This window comes from Triticum dicoccoides, chromosome 7A (genome assembly GCF_002162155.2).
Source record: "Triticum dicoccoides isolate Atlit2015 ecotype Zavitan chromosome 7A, WEW_v2.0, whole genome shotgun sequence".
In the NCBI taxonomy this organism is placed as follows: Eukaryota; Viridiplantae; Streptophyta; class Magnoliopsida; order Poales; family Poaceae; genus Triticum; species Triticum dicoccoides.
Genome location: NC_041392.1, coordinates 733318539 through 733335564, shown reverse-complemented (window position 1 = coordinate 733335564; position 17026 = coordinate 733318539). Strand labels below are relative to the sequence as shown.

At 49.0% G+C, this 17026-nt stretch overlaps 1 protein-coding gene and 1 non-coding gene across 3 annotated transcripts; one reads left to right on the top strand and one right to left on the bottom strand.

Moving 5' to 3' along the window:
• Nucleotides 1–27: 27 nt before the first annotated feature.
• Nucleotides 28–7770, bottom strand: LOC119327709 (catalase isozyme 1-like). Of its 2 annotated transcripts, none has more exons than XM_037600814.1 (8): nucleotides 7622–7770; nucleotides 7378–7474; nucleotides 6209–6486; nucleotides 4971–5747; nucleotides 4747–4836; nucleotides 4512–4579; nucleotides 4318–4411; nucleotides 28–101 (listed from the first exon to the last, which is right to left on the bottom strand). In XM_037600814.1, the coding sequence occupies exons 1-8, from the start codon at nucleotides 7634–7636 to the stop codon at nucleotides 42–44; spliced, it is 1479 nt and encodes a 492-aa protein (XP_037456711.1). In that variant the 5' UTR covers nucleotides 7637–7770; the 3' UTR covers nucleotides 28–41. The 2 variants fall into 2 exon arrangements, with proteins under 2 accessions (XP_037456711.1, XP_037456710.1); XM_037600813.1 differs by lacking the exon at nucleotides 28–101 and adding an exon at nucleotides 3889–4187 and having other exon boundaries at nucleotides 7622–7769.
• On the top strand, nucleotides 3370–3584 carry LOC119334965. Its single transcript, XR_005161663.1, has one exon. It is a non-coding gene; the product is annotated as a small nucleolar RNA U3 (small nucleolar RNA).
• Nucleotides 7771–17026: the final 9256 nt, after the last annotated feature.

Genomic DNA, 17026 nt, shown 5'->3' with positions numbered 1-17026 from the left:
ACCGAGGCGGGTGAGCGACTGGTTCTCTCCTTATTGCCCATCTACATGTTCGGCTTCATCTTGAGCCGCGACGCCAGCTTCTGCCCGAGGGACGCGTCACACTGCAAATAGCATTGGTAAAAACATTGGTTGTCTACAATGTGTGTGTTCATATGATCCAGGTATACATAAGTACATACACTCCATTACTGAATATTAGGGCATCTTCAGCCGCGCCCCCAACAGGCCCCCCAGGCCACTTTTTCGGCGCCGGCGCCGAAAAAACGGTCCAGTCGCGCCCCCAGGACGCCGAAAATCGTCGGTTTGGACATTTTTTCTGCCCGGCGGTCACAGGCCGAACCCGGCGCGCTGGGGAGCAGTTTGGGGCTCTGGCGCTAGGGAAAAGCACGCCTGGGCCACACCGATAGGGGAAAAGTCAAGGTTTTCTTCCCCCGACTCGCCTCGCACCCCCCGCGCCCCACTAGCTATATCCCGGCGACGGCCGCCGCCCTACTCCGGTAGATAGCCATTCCCCGCCGGAAAATAGCAGCGCTTCGCCGCGGCAGCCCCTCCCACAGCAGTTGGGCGTTTCCGGCCGCGGAGGCGCGGTTTAACGGCGGGTACACGCCCACCGAGCGCAAGATGTTCGGCATTTTGCCTGTCTCGGCGATGGACTCGGATGAGGAGGAAGAGCTCGCCGCGCTGCTGGAGGAGGAAGCCGCGGCCGACGTCCAGGAAGAAGAGCATCTCATGGTGCTCGCCGCCCTCGCCCAGCTGCTGGCGAGCAATGAAAAGCCGCGGCGAGGTGGCTCGGCGCCGGGGCGGGTGAAAGCAAAGAACCGGCATCGTCTCCAAGGCTACTGCATGCTCTACTCCGACTACTTCGCCGATGCTCCACTTCATGGCGAGAGAACATTTCGGCGCCGTTATCGGATGAGCCGAAAGCTCTTTCTCAGGATTGTGAATTCCATCTGGGAGTTCGACAACTACTTCAAGTGCAAGATGGATTGCACTGGCGCTCTTGGATTCATCTCCATCCAGAAGTGCACGACATCGATGAGGATGCTTGCATATGGAGCTCCCAGTGATTCACTCGACGACTATGGGCGCATGGCCGAGTCCACCAGCATAGAGTATTTCTACAAGTTCTGTCGGGCACTGGTGGCAGTGTTTGGGCCACAATACTTGAGAACACCCAATGCGGAAGACACTGCTCGGATCCTAGCCCAGAATGCAGCAAGAGGATTTCCTGGGATGCTTGGAAGCACCAACTGCATGCATTGAAAATGGAAGAACTACCCATTTGGTTGGCAGGGGATGTACAAAGGCGCCAAAGGCGGTTGCAGTGTGGTGCTTGAGGCGGTAGCCACACAGGACCTCTGGATTTGGCACTTCTTCTTCGGTATGCCAGGAACTCACAATGACATCAACGTGCTGTAGTGCTCTCCTGTTTTTGCCAAGCTCGTTGAGGGCCATTCTCCTCCGGTGAACTTCGAGATCAATGGGCACCAATACAACAAGGGGTACTATCTAGCTGACGGCATCTATCCGAGATGATCGACATTTGTGAAGACGATCTCAAACCCTGTGGCGGGAGGCAAGAACGCCTGGTTTGCGAAGCTTCAGGAGGCTTGCAGAAAGGATGTCGAGCGGGCATTTGGTGTGCTCAATCTCGATTTGTTGTTGTTCGGTACCCCGCTCAGACCTGGTCCAAAGATCAAATGTGGGAGATTATGACTTGCTGTGTCATCTTGCACAACATGATCATCGAGAGCGAGCAAGAAGACCCAGTGTTTGACACTGAACCATACTACAGGCAGGGTCCTCTAGCCGAAGTTGATCACCAGCTACCGGCAACTTGGACTGCCTATCTCAGTATGCGTCAGGAGATCCGAGACCCACAGGTGCATCATCAACTGCAGAAAGATCTGATTGAGCACCTATGGAGGCTCAAGGGGGACGCCGTGTGATGAAATACGAGTTTTTATTTGTTGAACTATATAATTTGTATTGAACTATTTGTTGTTGTACTATTTTGTTGAAGTATTTGATTTTTCTGTGATGAAATATGTGATAAGAAATAATTGTGTTGATAATTGAACGCCAAGACACGGCGAAACCACGTCGAATATGGGCCTATTCTCGCCCATATGGGCCCTTTATTCGCCGATATTGGGCTGCAAAGTGGGCCAATTTCGGCGCCTGAGGGCGACGACTGGGCGCAAAATCACTCCCAGCGTCGAGTGTATCGCCGGCTCGCCCCAGGGGGCGATTTTTATGCGTCTTGGGGGGGCCAACGGCTGGAGATGTCCTTAACTGTTATTATCTACTTAACTTACATGTCTAATATCTGCACCCCCAACTTTCAGGCCTGTACAGAAATAGCGATGCACCTGTTTAATAGCAGCACCAACCTTTTCCTGTTTGTGACATCAGACCGAATTCTGACTTGCTGACCCTGATTAATTGGAGCTGCACCTGGCCCCATCCTCCCACATGCATCCATGGTGTTGAAACCCAAGGATAAGCTTGTCTATGCCTTCTGCCCGCGGGGAGAAAAGGCAAGTTGAGAATGGAGAAGGGAAGAGCAGGTGGCTGTTTTTGTAGATTGTCTGTTGGTTTTTTATGCAAGGGTCAGCAACTTCAGAGAAGTTCAATGATTATTCCCTGAACATGCAGCAAGAAGCTGAGGCTGAGCCGATGTTGGACAATACTTCGAAAATGAGCGCTGGAAATGCAACAAAAGTACACGGACCGAGCCAGTCCTCAGCTCATTCATCCCTCTTTGAATCAGCCCTGAGCCTGAAACTGCAGCAACAGAGGTAACTTTAAAGAACCGAGCCAGCAAAGAGAACAAGTGCATGCCGCATGGGTGTTTTTATTAATATTTAATAGTAATGCGATGAGCTAACAAGAGAATACGCGTACACTGGAAAAACAACTTAATGTTCTCAGGTATCCCCGCCCAAAAAAACATTTCTCATATACTTTGACAAAAAAAGAAAAAAAATATCAAAATCTCGGGAAGGAAATGAAAAGCTGATGCAACTGCCGTACAGGAAAGAAAATAATAATCCAAGTTCACAGGAAAGAAAAGCCATACTCTTTTTTTTTTGGGGAGGGAAGAAAGAAAAGCCATACTACAGCAGGACAAGTATTTCTCAGATGGGCCTATCTCTGTCTACGTATCGTATCTCACTCAGATGGGCCGCGCTGCATGTCTTCTCCAGCCCAACCACATGGGCCAACAGCCCATGAGCCCTTCTAAGCCGCGAGCCTGCGACCGAGGAGGAGGCGCTGCGCTGCTGCGCGCTCCCTTATATTAGTCCCACCTCGCTAGTTCACGCGGAGAGGTACCGGTTTATAAGGCGAGGCGCTGCAGCTTGCAGCACGAGCTTACTTGAACAGGATCTGTTCTATAGGCTCGTACCGTTGCATCCTTTACCAATAAGGAGGCAAGCACTCAAGTCTGGTTGATGACCTCTGACCTCTGGGCCAGAGCGTGATTAACGGCCAGGATTCATCTGATGGATCCGACGGCTGTAGAGGATCGTTCCTGCCTGGCTCAGCCTGTGCAGGGTGGCCCAGAGGTTGTCTGACAGACTCCAAAATCTTTTTTTTTTTTGCGTTCCTATTTGAAATTTTTAGTAGCATAAAAATCTCTTGATCTGAAATTAGGTGCCCTTTTGTTTATGGCAATTACCACATCGAGGTTGTCTGACAGACTCCAAAATCTTTTTTTTTTTTGCGTTCCTATTTGAAATTTTTAGTAGCATAAAAATCTCTTGATCTGAAATTAGGTGCCCTTTTGTTTATGGCAATTACCACATCTGAAATTATGATACAGCAGTGGCAGGAAAGCCACACAAAAGTGGATCATCAAAAACTTCTACTATCAGACTGAAGATGGAACACAGCAAAGATTAACCAACACATTGTCTTTTATTTTCTCTTTTGCACAGACACAATACGACAGACGAACTGTATCACAACACCCACCATCATGGGTATTACATACAATATTCATTACACATTTTTATTCATGGCTACACCCACACAGAGACAGATTCAGTTCATGCTGCACCCTCCTTGGCTCGATCGACACCAACCGAGGCGGGTGAGCGACTGGTTCCCTCCTCCTTTTCCATCTACATGCTCGGCTTAATCTTGAGCCGCGATGCCAGCTTCTGCCCGAGGGACGCGTCACACTGCAACAGCATTGGTAAAAAGCATGGTTGGTTTCAGTGTGTTTAGATGATATAGACACAAATAACAGTAGAGCAGTGTGCATGGTCACCCACTGGCAACTGGGAGTGAATAAAAGACAGAAGAATGTACCTGTGACCAGTATGAGACCCAGATGCCCTGGATTTCATGGGTAACACGAGCATCAGTGAGCGCATCAACCCAGCGCTGTAGGAAACGGTCTTGCCTGTGTTTTCATATAAGAAACAGTTCGGTTAGCAACGATGCTTGATTTCTTCTATGTGCCTAAAGACTTGAAACAAATCAAACTGAGTTTGGGATGGAACCTGGCAGGGTCGAAGGAACGGTATCTCTCGCCAGCCTGCTTGAAATTGTTCTCCTTCTCGATGATGCACTGCAGTTCCAAAAGTACAAATGTAGCAAACCATTTGTCAAACACATGGTGGTTTTTAATTCACAGAGTATTTTAGTCATAAATAATAACTGGAAACAGTTCTTATGGCTCAATGGCCGACGAATGGCAGTGGTGAGACAAGAATTCTGTCATTCCAAGTTGCATACCTTCTCCCGGCAGCCAGATAGAACGCGAGGAGGGATAGGGTACTGTTCAGCATGACGAGTAGGATCAAACCTTGAAGGGAAGTAGTTCACCTGGAAATCAAGCCAAATATATGTAAATGCAGTGAACTTGAAACATAACTACATACATATTATTTCTGTCAATCGGAGGAAATACTGCATCATGCAAGCAGAAGGGGATGAAAAAGTTTTAAAGAAATATGTACCTCCTCATCCCTGTGCATGAAATTCATTAAGCCATCATGATGGTTGTTGTGGTGAGCACATTTCGGGGCATTCACAGGAAGCATCAAGTAGTTTGGACCGAGACGGTGCCTTTGTGTATCAGCATAGGAGAAAATCCTTGTCTGGAGCAGCTTATCATCAGAGTAGTGGATTCCAGGGACAGTGACTGCTGGGCAGAAAGCAAGTTGTTCATTTTCTGCAAAGAAATTATCAATGTTCTTGTTGAGCACCATCCGTCCAACTGGTTGCAGTGGGATGATATCCTCTGGCCAGGTCTTGGTGACATCAAGAGGGTCAAAGTCAAATTTATCCTCATGATCAGCATCAATGGTCTGAATGAAAAGCTTCCATTCTGGGTAATTCCCAGCTGCAATAGCATCAGTCAGGTCCTTTGTGGCATGGGTGTGGCAGGTGCCTCCTACAGTAACGGCTTCATCATCTAAGAGGCACTTCACACCACACGTAGGCTTCCAATGGAACTTAACAAGGTGCGCCTTTCCATCCCTGCTGATTAAGGTGTAGGTGTTGACACCAAAACCGTCCATGTGCCTGTAGTTGAGTGGAATGCCAACATCATCAAAGAGGAAGGTGAACATGTGCAGACTCTCCGGGTGGTGCGAGAAGAAGTCAACTATTCTCCAGTTCTCCTGCATGTTGGTCTTTGGACTTGGCTTGAAAGCATGGACCATGTCAGGGAACTTCATCCCATCTCGGATGAAAAACACAGGCATATTGTTCCCAACAAGGTCAAAGTTACCCTGAAAAATGCATGCCACGAGATGTCAGTTAAACTTACAGGTTGACTGAAAAGGTCTGCAGCAATAATTATCCAAGTGCAGATGATAAACAGTTTACTACATAAGGGAAAATAAGGTGGGACAGAGGACTCAATCGTTATAAACAATGGTAAATTTATACTACTACATAATGGAACATGTGCTATGGTTTCAACTTCCATCTTCCAATAGCCACACGCTGGCAATTGTTGATAGAACTAAAAAGGCATTCAAAGCAGCCAGAATTTTACTGTACCAGCTAAAACAGGCTAAAGAGTCTTTTACTATTTAACAGGCTTGGACAAAAAGGCATTATGGCGAATGACATGCTAACAGAAGATAAACTGCTCAAATGTGATTGTACACAGCATAAAGTAGCTGTAATAATAATCTCATCTCAAAAGGGTAACATGAAATATGACACTAAGAATGATCATTAGTACCTCTCTGGTGTAGAACTTCACTGCAAAACCACGTGGATCCCTCAAGGTCTCAGGGCTTCCACGCTCATGCACAACGGTAGAGAACCGGACAATAACCGGGGTCTGAACCCCAGGAGCCCGGAGGAAATCAGCGCAAGTGAGCTGAGAAACATCATGAGTCACCTCAAAGAACCCCTTAGCACTGGCTCCCCGTGCATGAACAACACGTTCAGGGATACGCTCCCGGTCAAACTGTGCAAGCTTTTCAATCAGATGGTAATCCTCAAGAAGGATAGGTCCTGTGAAAGGAAGAATTCATCATTATGCCGAGTAACAAATTATCCACGGGAGAAGATAAGAAAAGCAGAAGCTTCTGGGCATAGCTACAGATACAAAAGAGGAAAAATCACACCGGGCAACTTCAGGTAGCTTTTGCAATCACTTTCAGGAAAATTGGCATTTTGTTACGACAGACAGCCATGTTTGGAGTTTGGAATTCCAATCGCTTTCAAAGTTGGGGAGTTATGCTGAACAATCAAACTTTGATTTCGAACCAGTTTTGAAGCTTGCGCTATGCCAAACATAGATGAATTGTTGTAAGATTATCTTTTCTTGTGGGTGCAGAACTTGGTCCCTACCTACATCAGGTTAGTGCTATGAGCAAATGCACTGAAGAGTAACGGACCACCAGACGGCCCAGACAGATCACTATCTAGGAGCCTCCAACCATCTCACATGATCGGATAATCACTATGACTGGACCGTGACATGCCATGCCGTGTGAAAAAGGTATTGCTTGTTAGCTTCCCCGTTGATCGAGCAACCCTATGGCATGACAGTGACTGACGAAAATATCAAGCTTCCTATATGTTTGCAACAAAAGTTTTGTCAGGCTGGACCACGGAGCATGGCGTGTTGTGAATGAAGCTACAAGGAGCGCCCACAGAAATCAATCAAGCGCTTACAGGAACCAAACCTAAGCCGGTAGGTGAATGTATCGAATACTAGTAGTAGATGTAAACGGCATGTGAATTGACAGCAAGGCCAGGGTGCTAACGCCACAGCAGAGGGAAACTTTCGCAGATCCAGAGGCAATCGAGCCGAATAGCCCCCGAATCTGGCCACCAGAGAGGTGATCCAAACTAAGCTAAGCTACGCTTAGAGGCAGGTGGTTGGGGTGGGTTACCGACCTCGCTGGCCGACGGTGAGGGCGTTGTTGTTGTTCCAGACGGGCGCGCCGGAGTTGGTGGTCCAGTAGCCGGAGTTGGCCCCGCTCGTCGGCCGGTGCTGCAAACAACACAAGAAACCAAGAGAACCGAGCGCGTCAGATCAGCGGATCGCGGGGCGACAGGGACATCCGAACCGGCGATCCGGGCCGGCCGGCTGGCCGGCGAGGCCGGATCGGCGGGGGAAGAAGGGGAGGGGAGGTGCTACCTTGTAGGGATCCATGGCCGGCGCCGGCGACCCGGGCGCTCGCGTGTCCGGATGGGGGAGGGTGGTGGGCGATGAGGTCGAGAGAGGGGGAGGAAGAAGGAAGAGAGAGAGCTGATGGGCGAAGGAAGCGGCGGGTCGGGTCGGCCTTTTCTAGTTGGTGGGCCGCCCACCTTTGTTCCGGCGGGCCGGCGGGTGGGCCCCGCGCGCAGTGGGGGAGACGGGCGTGGGCTGCGCGGATGGTGGTCGTGGCCGTCACGTACGCCGCTAGTGATCGGTTTGCTTGCATCATCGCGCCGGATGGGGATGGAAAGATAGAGATAGGGGGATAGGGGGCGTTGGTTAGAGATGGATGGATAGCAGATGGAACAAAAGTCGGTGATGATTTGTTTATTTTTCCTCTCGCGGCACGGCACGGCACGGCCGATGATGGGGATCAGATGGAGATTAGGTTGGTTGTAATGGGGAGTATCATATATTAGTATCATGCATATGATACTAGTGTATTATACTACCTCCCTAATGCATAGTATCAAATATTAGTATCATGTAATACTTTAGTTATTGTCATGCATGATACTCCTTCCGTTCATAAATATAAGTCTTTGTAGAGATTTCACTATGAACCACATACGGATGTATATAGATGTACTCCCTTCGGTTCTTTTGAGTCCGCATATAAGATTTGTCCGAAGTCAAATATCCCAACTTTGACCAAACTTATAGAAAAAAGTATTGACGTTTACAATGCCAAATCAACATTGTTAGATTCATTACGAAATGTAGTTTCATAGTATATATATTTGGTATTGTAAATGTTTGTACTTTTTTATATAAACTTGGTCAAACTTTACAAAGTTTGACCTGACAAAAATCTAATATGCGGAGTAAAAAGGATCGGAGGGAGTATTTTAGAATGTAGATTCACTCATTTTGCTTCGTATGTAGTCCATAGTGAAATCCCTACAAAGACTTATACCAGCATATTTAGGTTCTTCTAGCAGCTGTGGAAAGAAGGTTCTTTTTACAGCAAGGGTGCGCGTTTGCATGCTATTACTCGCGTTACGCTGGGAATAGGTGAAGGTGTGATATACCAAGGATGGCCCATTGGCCAAGGAGCCCGGTGTTGGGCCGACCTCGTAGCCTGGCGGGAGCCCGCCTCTAGGAGGCAATCCAGGGCCCGAATTGAAGTAAGAAGATCATCTTGGCGTGCAAGCCATAGAAACCCTAGCAAGCCAAATCAGTTAGAGACGCTATAAACACTAACTCTTGTTCCCTCTATATAAGGTGAGGCTAGGGGTCTGTTTCCATCGATTCCGTAGACCATTATCTCTGTAGTCATATCTATACCTGGGCATATCTTGGGCTGGGCCAAAAATAGCTCGGTGCTGAAAATCCAGGCTCGAGCCCGAGCCCGAAAAACCTGACACGCCCCGGCCCGACCACGGCTAAAATCTTATTTTCCGCAAGCCCGGGCCCAGCTTGATCTGCCCATCGGGCTTGATTTTTAGGCTTGAGCCCAGCCCGATGGCATATTCGGGCTTAGCCCGACCCGGGTTTTTTGGGTTGTCCGGGCCAGGCTGCCCATGGCCAGGTATATTCATATCCATCATCTTGTCATAGGGTAACCCCCTTTGTGTGAACTTTCTATTGGTACTTCTGACCAAGTTGGCCACCCTGGTTAGCGCGCCATGCATGGGACTCACAGAAAGGTTTTTCTTTTTTTTCGATTCTCATGTGCCCCTCGCGTGATATTGGTCGGCCCATGTGCGGGGACGAGGTGCCCCTGCTTTTTCCATTATTTTCTTTTTATTTTTTGGTTGCTTTCTTTAGCATAAAAAATGTATAGGAATTTTTTTAAAAAAATCACAAATTTGAAAACATGTTTTTGATTTTAAAATTGCTCTGAATTTCAAATAAAATGTTCATGAATTCGAAAAATGTTCTTGGATTTCACATAGTGTTCCAAATTTCAAAAAATATTCGTGAGTTTGATTTATTCCCCAATTTGAAAAAACAATTAATGAACTTTAAAAATTATCATGGATTTCAAAACATGTTCATGGAAAGGGAGGAATGTTCTTGGATTTTAGAAAATAATCTCCAGTTTAATTTCTAAAAATGTTTTGGATTTTGTGAAATGCTCCTGAATTTTAGTATTTCAATTTTTTTTCATAAATTTAACAAATGTCTGAGATTTCAATAAATGGTTCTAATTGTTAATGACATTCATTTATTTGAAATATGTCTCCAGTTTTTTTAAGAAGATCTTGAAAAATATTCACAAATTTGAAAATGTTCCAATTTATAAATAAGTACGAAGTTCCAATTTATAAATAAAGAAAGAAAAAAGGAAAAGAAAGGGAAAAACTAGAAGAAAAGGCAAAATTGGTGCAACGAAGGTTCTTTGTAGTAGTTGTGGGAAGAAGGTTCTTCTAACAGCAAGGGTGCGCGTTTGCATGCTATTACTCGCATTACGCTGGGAATAGGTGAAGGTTTGATATACCGGGGGTGGCCCATTGGCCAGGCAGCCTGGTGTTGGGCCAACCTCGGAGCCTGACAGCAACCCAGCTCTAGGAGGCAGTCCAGTGCCCGACTTGAAGTAAGAAGATCATCTTGGCGTGAAAGCCAAAGAAGCCCTCTCATGCCAAATCAGTTAGGGACCCTATAAACACTAACTCTTGTTCCCTCTATTTAAGGTGAGGCTAGGGGTCCATTCCCATCGATTCCGTAGACCATTCTCTCTGTAGTCATATCTATACCTGGGTATATCTTGGGCCGGGCCAAAAATAGCCCGGTGCTGAAAACCAAGGCTCGAGCTCGGCTCGACCGAGCCTGCTAAATCGGGCCTGAGCCAAAAAAGGCCCGACACGGCCCGGCCCGACCACGGCTAAAATCTCATTTTCTGCAAGCCCAAGCCCGGCCTAATCTGCCCGTCAGGCTTGATTTTCAGGCCTGAGCCCGGCCCGATGGCATGTTTGGGCTCAGCCCGGCCCGGGATTTTTGGGCTGTCAGGGCCAGGCTGCCTGTGGCTAGGTAACACCCTTGCACGAGGTGCTCCCACCTTAATACAAAACAATGCATGAAGTAGGGTACCCTAAAAAAATGCAGGAAGTAGGGTAACCCCCTTGTGCGAACTCCCTGTTGGTACTTCTGACCACGGTCCCACCTAAGTTAGCGCGCCATGCATCGGACTCACGGAAAGGATTTTCTTTATTCAAAGGTTCAGTGGTACAATATGATAAATCGAGTTGTCTGAAAAATAATATTGATAAATAAACGGATCTCAGTTTCCCAACCATCAATCAACATGTTGAGGTGAGAGCCGAGCATCCACGTGCCATTCTGGCAGACACGAGGAAGTTCTACGATGGCTGACAATGAAGGCCGTCGCCGACGCCGCACTGCATGACGCCATGACCTCCATCCCGCTCGGCTCCACGCCCGACGTTGCCTCTTGGCCTTCTGCCCGCTCGGTTCTGCATCTCATACTGCCGTCCCGTCGTAACTGTGCGACGGCCGGACAGGGATCTTGGAGTCCCTGCCACCGATCGTGAGGACGCGGCCGCGGGGGCGGCTCTCCTCCTCTGCCTTGCTGTTGGGATCGCCGCTGCCGCGGGCACGGATGATGCGGCGGCGGGTCTCTTCTTCCTTGGAGACGATCTGCATGATCTCGCGCTGGGCGAACTCAGACATCCCGGCCCACTCCTCGTCGCTCATGTTCCACTGGTCCTTCTCTAATGAATGATACGCACTCTCTCGTGCGTATTTGAAAAAAAAATGTTCCACTGGTCCGGGATAAAAAACATGCTAGATTCTCCCTCCATTGGTGACGGCGGCGAAGTCGACATTAGGGGACGATCTCGTAGATTCTTGTTGGAATCGACCGCCTATATAGGCTTAGGGGTGTTTGGTTAGGTTTAGCTAAACTCCAAAAATCTGCGTTTTTTTATATATATAAAACCAAACTCCAAAAGTAAAATTGAAGCCAAGCCGGTTTGGCGGTGAGCACCAGGTCGACCGGCCCAAATTTGGGCCGGCCACTGCGTATCCCCTCTATATACATGCAACCGTTAGATTTGACTTTCATGTTGTTATTCTCCCCTCACTAGTTCTCAAAAAGGAAAATCCCCACACTCCTACGCGCAAAGCACCGCTCCCACGCTCGCCGCTTCCATACCTCAAGGTAGCGTCTGCCCACGCCATCGTGGCTGTGGCCGTCGAGCTCTGGCGAGGTTCCGCTCGTGGCCGGCCGGGTCATGCTGTAGTTGGTAGCGGCAATCGTCGACCCCCAATCATAGCACCGCCATGGCTGATTGCAGCAAAAAAACACCCTCGATCTCGTTCACCTTCGATTGAAGCACCCCACGCATTGCCCGTGCAGCTCACCGCCATTTGGTTGCAGCTAGTTTCTGTGCTCCGGTTTGCAGCGCGCCGATGTTTACTTCCAGTCACAACACAACCATCCCGGCCTCCAGCTCGTAAAGTGATGCTTTCACCGGTCCCAGCATGGGGCATGGACGGTTCCAGCTTTTTCGCGATGGCCGAATCGTGTGACAGAGACAGCCAAATCGACGATCCAGGCTACCTGGTGGGATTAGATAGGCAGGGGAAGAAGGGGATGTACTACCTTGTAGGGATCTATTGCCGGGGCTGGAGATCCGGGCGCTTGCGTGTCCGGAGGGGGAGGGGGAGAGTGATGGGCAATAAGGCCAAGAGGGGAAGAAGAAAGCTGATGCTGAAGGAAGCGCCGACTTGGGTCAGCCATTCTTAGTTGGTGGGCCTTGTGTCCGGCTCGCGCCCACCATTTTTTCCGATGGCCAACCAACGGGTGTGGCCCAGGCACAGTGGGGGAGAGAGGCAGGGACTGCGTGGATGGTGGTCGTGCCCATCACATACTCCGCTTACTGCTTAGTTTGCTTGCATCATCGCGACAGATAAAGATAGATAGATAGGGTATAGGGGCATTGGTTGGAGATGGATATAGATGGAACAAAAGTCGATGGTGATCTGTTTTCTCTTCTTTCATCGTCAGGGCATGGTTGATGATCCGATCGAGATCATGCGCGGCGTCTTCGATGGCCTGGGGGGAGGCATCAATCTTGTTCACACTACATGTTTCGTTCTGGGTCGGTTGTTTGCTCATCGGTTGTCATTGATTACTACTAGTAGACTGCCCGTGCATTGCCATGGGCTTTGTAAAATTTGTACTATTATATGTCAACTTTAACATAGATTGAAAAGATAGCCAATAACAAAAAATAATAATTAAACTCCACTTCACTTGCAATATATTTTGACAAAAAAACGAAACATTGAACTCTTTATTGTGCACTTCTCTACAAATGATAATAACACTTGAATGCCTTTATTACTTATGCTTAAGATTCGATCATCTCACCAAAGCATGTGTAGGTTATTATCCATTAATTAAAGACAAACACATGGAGTACTTTGTTCCCGTTAAACACATGTTCGAAGATGTTACAACCACACACACACACACAGACACACACACACAGAGGGAGAGAGAGAGAGAGAGAGAGAGAGGTTCTGACAGCGCGTCAGGCCAGACCAGAACTTTCAACTCTCATCGTGAGGCAATATAAAATGCCCGGAAATAATACAGCTCTCTGAAATACTGCAAGGCAACCCCAAGATATTGAGGTTGTAAATTGCTAAGAACTTAAATGCTTAATACAATCATGCTTCTCCATTTTTAGCCAGTCCAGCTAACGTGGACTACTTTATTAATACCTACCATCATTCCAGATAACCTGCAAAACAAGAGGTAAAAGACAGTAAATACTGTACAAATAAAAATTTCAGTTTAGTTGAAAGGCTCAAATTAAAAACCAACACATATATGCAGGGTTATTTCATACTGCTATTCTATTCAACACCAATAGCCTCCTCAGCATTGTGACGCCCTCGATTCAATCGTACACTAATCATACACGCAAATGTGTACGATCAAGATCAAGGACTCACGGGAAGATATCACAACACAGCTCTAGACACAAATTAAAATAATACAAGCCAGGGGCCTCGAGGGCTCGAATACATAAGCTTGAATACACAAGAGTCAGCGGAAGCAAGAATATCTGAGTACAGACATGAGTTAGACAAGTTTGCCTTAAGAAGGCTAGCACAAAAGCAACAACGAACGAAAAGGCAAGACCTCCTGCCTGAGAGCCTCCTAACTACTCCTAGTCGTTTGCGGTCTTCACGTAGTAGTAGGCATCCTCCGGGTAGTAGTAGTCTTCAGTGGCGTCGTCTGGCTCCTGGGATCCATCATCTGGTCGCAACAACCGGGTATAGGGGAAAAAGAGGTAGCAAAGCAACCGTGAGTACTCATCCAAAGTACTCGCAAGACTTACATCAAATCTTAACCAAGTATGCATCTGTATCAAAGGAGATGGGCTGTATCTGTGGACTAAACTGCAGAATGCCAGAAGGGAAGGGGAAAGCCTAGCCTATCGAAGATTAGCATCTTCTGGAAACCACCATCTTGCAGCAACAGGAGGGAGTAGAGTAGCATAAAGTAAAGTAGCAGTAATGTTATCAACCTCGGCCAGAGATCCTTTCTCGACTCCCTGCAAGAAAGCAATCCCAGAGCCATACTATCCAGTTATCATCACAATCCAATTCTCATCACCATGTCTCACCTCAAGTATCTAGTTCTAGTTGTATCGATCGAGATACAACTCCAAGTGTCCGTTATGGTAGGACAGACTATCGATAGATGTTTTCTTCCCTACAGGGGTGCACCAACTTACCCACCACGCTCGATTAACTCCGGCCGGACACACTTTCCTGGGTCATGCCCGGCCTCGGCCAAACAATACGCCGCAACCCGACCTAGGCTTAAAAGAGAGGCCAACACGCCGGACTAAACCTATGCCCCCAGGGGTCATGGGCCATCTCCCCGAGAACTCCCGCACGTTGCGAACGCGGCCGGTGAGCAGACCTAGCTACCTCCTTCAACAAGGTAGGTGCTTTCCAGTCCAACCCGGCGCGCACCGCTCAGTCGCTGACGTCTATTAAGCTTCGGCTGATGTATACGACGCAGAACACTCATACTATGCCCACGTGATGGTTAGTGCTATCAGGCCAGAGGCCCCTCGGATCAAATATCCAAATCGTAGCGGATTAGGAACGCGCGGTAACGAGCAGAGACTCACGATCGATGTGACCCCGTCGCCCCGTCTCGAGTACTTACGACAAGGGCTAAGAATGCCCGGTCACGCCTCGTAAGTATCTCGCGAGCACCTTCCAGGTCAACTCGACTCCACATCACTCGCAATTAAGCTCGCGCGGGTACCAGTCAGGGTCAACCCGTCTTTAGTCACATGGTTCAGTGCAAAGTCATAGTAACCATAGTAACTGTGTGTCTAACACCAAGGGGAAAACCCGAGGAATCACCCCTGGTGAATTCCACTCGATGTTGTCATCAAGGTAAACGTAATAGGATCCACCCTCGAGGTTCACGTTTGATGGGTTGCACGACAGAGCCGTAACGGAAGTGGTTAAGGAGGAAATCACCCTCGATGACCTCGACCGTAAAGCTACACTACGGAGATCTCATCAGGAGTGATGTAAGAGGTTCCACCCTCGACACTCGATGGTAACTCTGCAGAGTCGTACAACTAAGGGGGGGGGGGTGATGTGCGGTGTCGGGGCCTGGGCGTCGATCACGTTGATCGAGTCATCGAACATAAAGCGGGGCAAATGGGACAAGGTGGGGGTCACTGATGGATCACTAACCATCCTATACTAAGCAGTTTAGGATAAGCAGGTAAGGTATGAAAGCAAGTAAAAACAACAGGCTATGCATCAGAGTAGGATCATACAGAAAACAGTAGCAGTTCTAATGCAAGCATGAGAGGGAAAGAAATGGGCGATATCGGAATGCTCAAGGGGGGGTTGCTTGCTTGGAAGCTCTGTAGAAAAGGAAGAAGTGTCGTTGTCGACGTAGTCGGTCACAAGGGCAGCATCGGTCTCGGGGTCTACCGGAGAGAAGAGGGGGAAGAAACAGTAAATATAAAGCAAACATAGCACCACAAAGCATAACAAGGCAAGAAGATGTGTTGGGGGTGACATAACGCGGTAGGAGGTGATACCGGCGAAGGGGGGAAACATCCGGGAAGGTATCCCCGGTGTTTCGCGTTTTCGGACAGTAGAACCGGAGGGGGAAAGTTGCGTGTTTGCTATGCTCGGGACGCATGGCGGACGAACGGGCTGCATATCCGGGTTCGTCTCGTCGTTCTGAGCAACTTTCATGTACAAAGTTTTTCCATCTGTCCTACGGTTTATTTTATATTAATTTCCAAAGATTTAGCCATATTCTGAAATTATTAAATAACTAACTCGAAAAAAATAAACATAAAAGAGCTGCGTGCACCCGGTGCAGTGCACCAGGGGCTGACAGGTGGGTCAGGTGGCTCAGTTGACCCAGTCAACAAAGACTGGTCAACAGAGTGAATAGTGCATGCAGGTCCCACATGTCAATGTCACATGTGTTATTTCAGTTTTTAACATCTTTTAGTTAGCAGCAGGGCCCGTATGTAATAGACACATTAGGTTAGTTACCTAGTTAAGCCTAAATTAAATTAAGTTAATTAAGTAAGTAATTATTATTTAAACATTTTTCTATTCTCTTTTTTTGGGGCGTGGGGCCCATTCGACAGTGGCACAGAGGCCTTAGCGGGGTGGGCGCCCGAAGGGACGAACCCAGGAGCGCGGGCGAAGGCCGGCGAGGCGCCGGCCAGGGCAAGCGCGGGAGGCGCGGCGTGGAGGAGGGCCGCGGGCGGTAGTAGGTGGCGAGGAGCAGCAGGGCAAAGGCCGCAGGCGCGGGCGGCAGCGGGCAGCATCGCCGGCAGGGGCGGGCGCATGCACGGGGCACAACCCGGGCATAGCCAGTGCACGACCAGCGGGACCACAGGCGCGTGGGGGTGCGTCGACCGCCGCGACGACCGTGATGAGGGCGCACGGCGACTACGGCTTCGGTCAGAAGAATGGGCGGCATGGACGACGGCCTGCGGCAGAAATCGAGGGAAGGGAGAGGGGGAGCAGCCGCAGGAGCTCACAGGGGAGGTCGGGGCGACTCGGGGAGGTGCAGGGGTCGGCGAGGGTTGAGGAGGCCAGCAGGGAGGAGGACGAGGACGGGGCGTCAGCGTCGCGGCGTCGGGGAGGCGGAGTCGAGTAGCTTCGGGCAAGGTCCAACAATGGCGAGCGGCGAGGCGACGGCGTCAAGGGCAGGCGTAGGGTCAGGGCACGCCGTGCGGCAGGAGACAGAGAGGCGGGCGTCGATGAGGTGGCGAGGGGCGACGGCGAGGTGGTCGGGGCTCGCTGCCCCGATCTCGATCCAGACGGGATCGGGTGAGGAAGGGGGAGTGGGGAACGAGG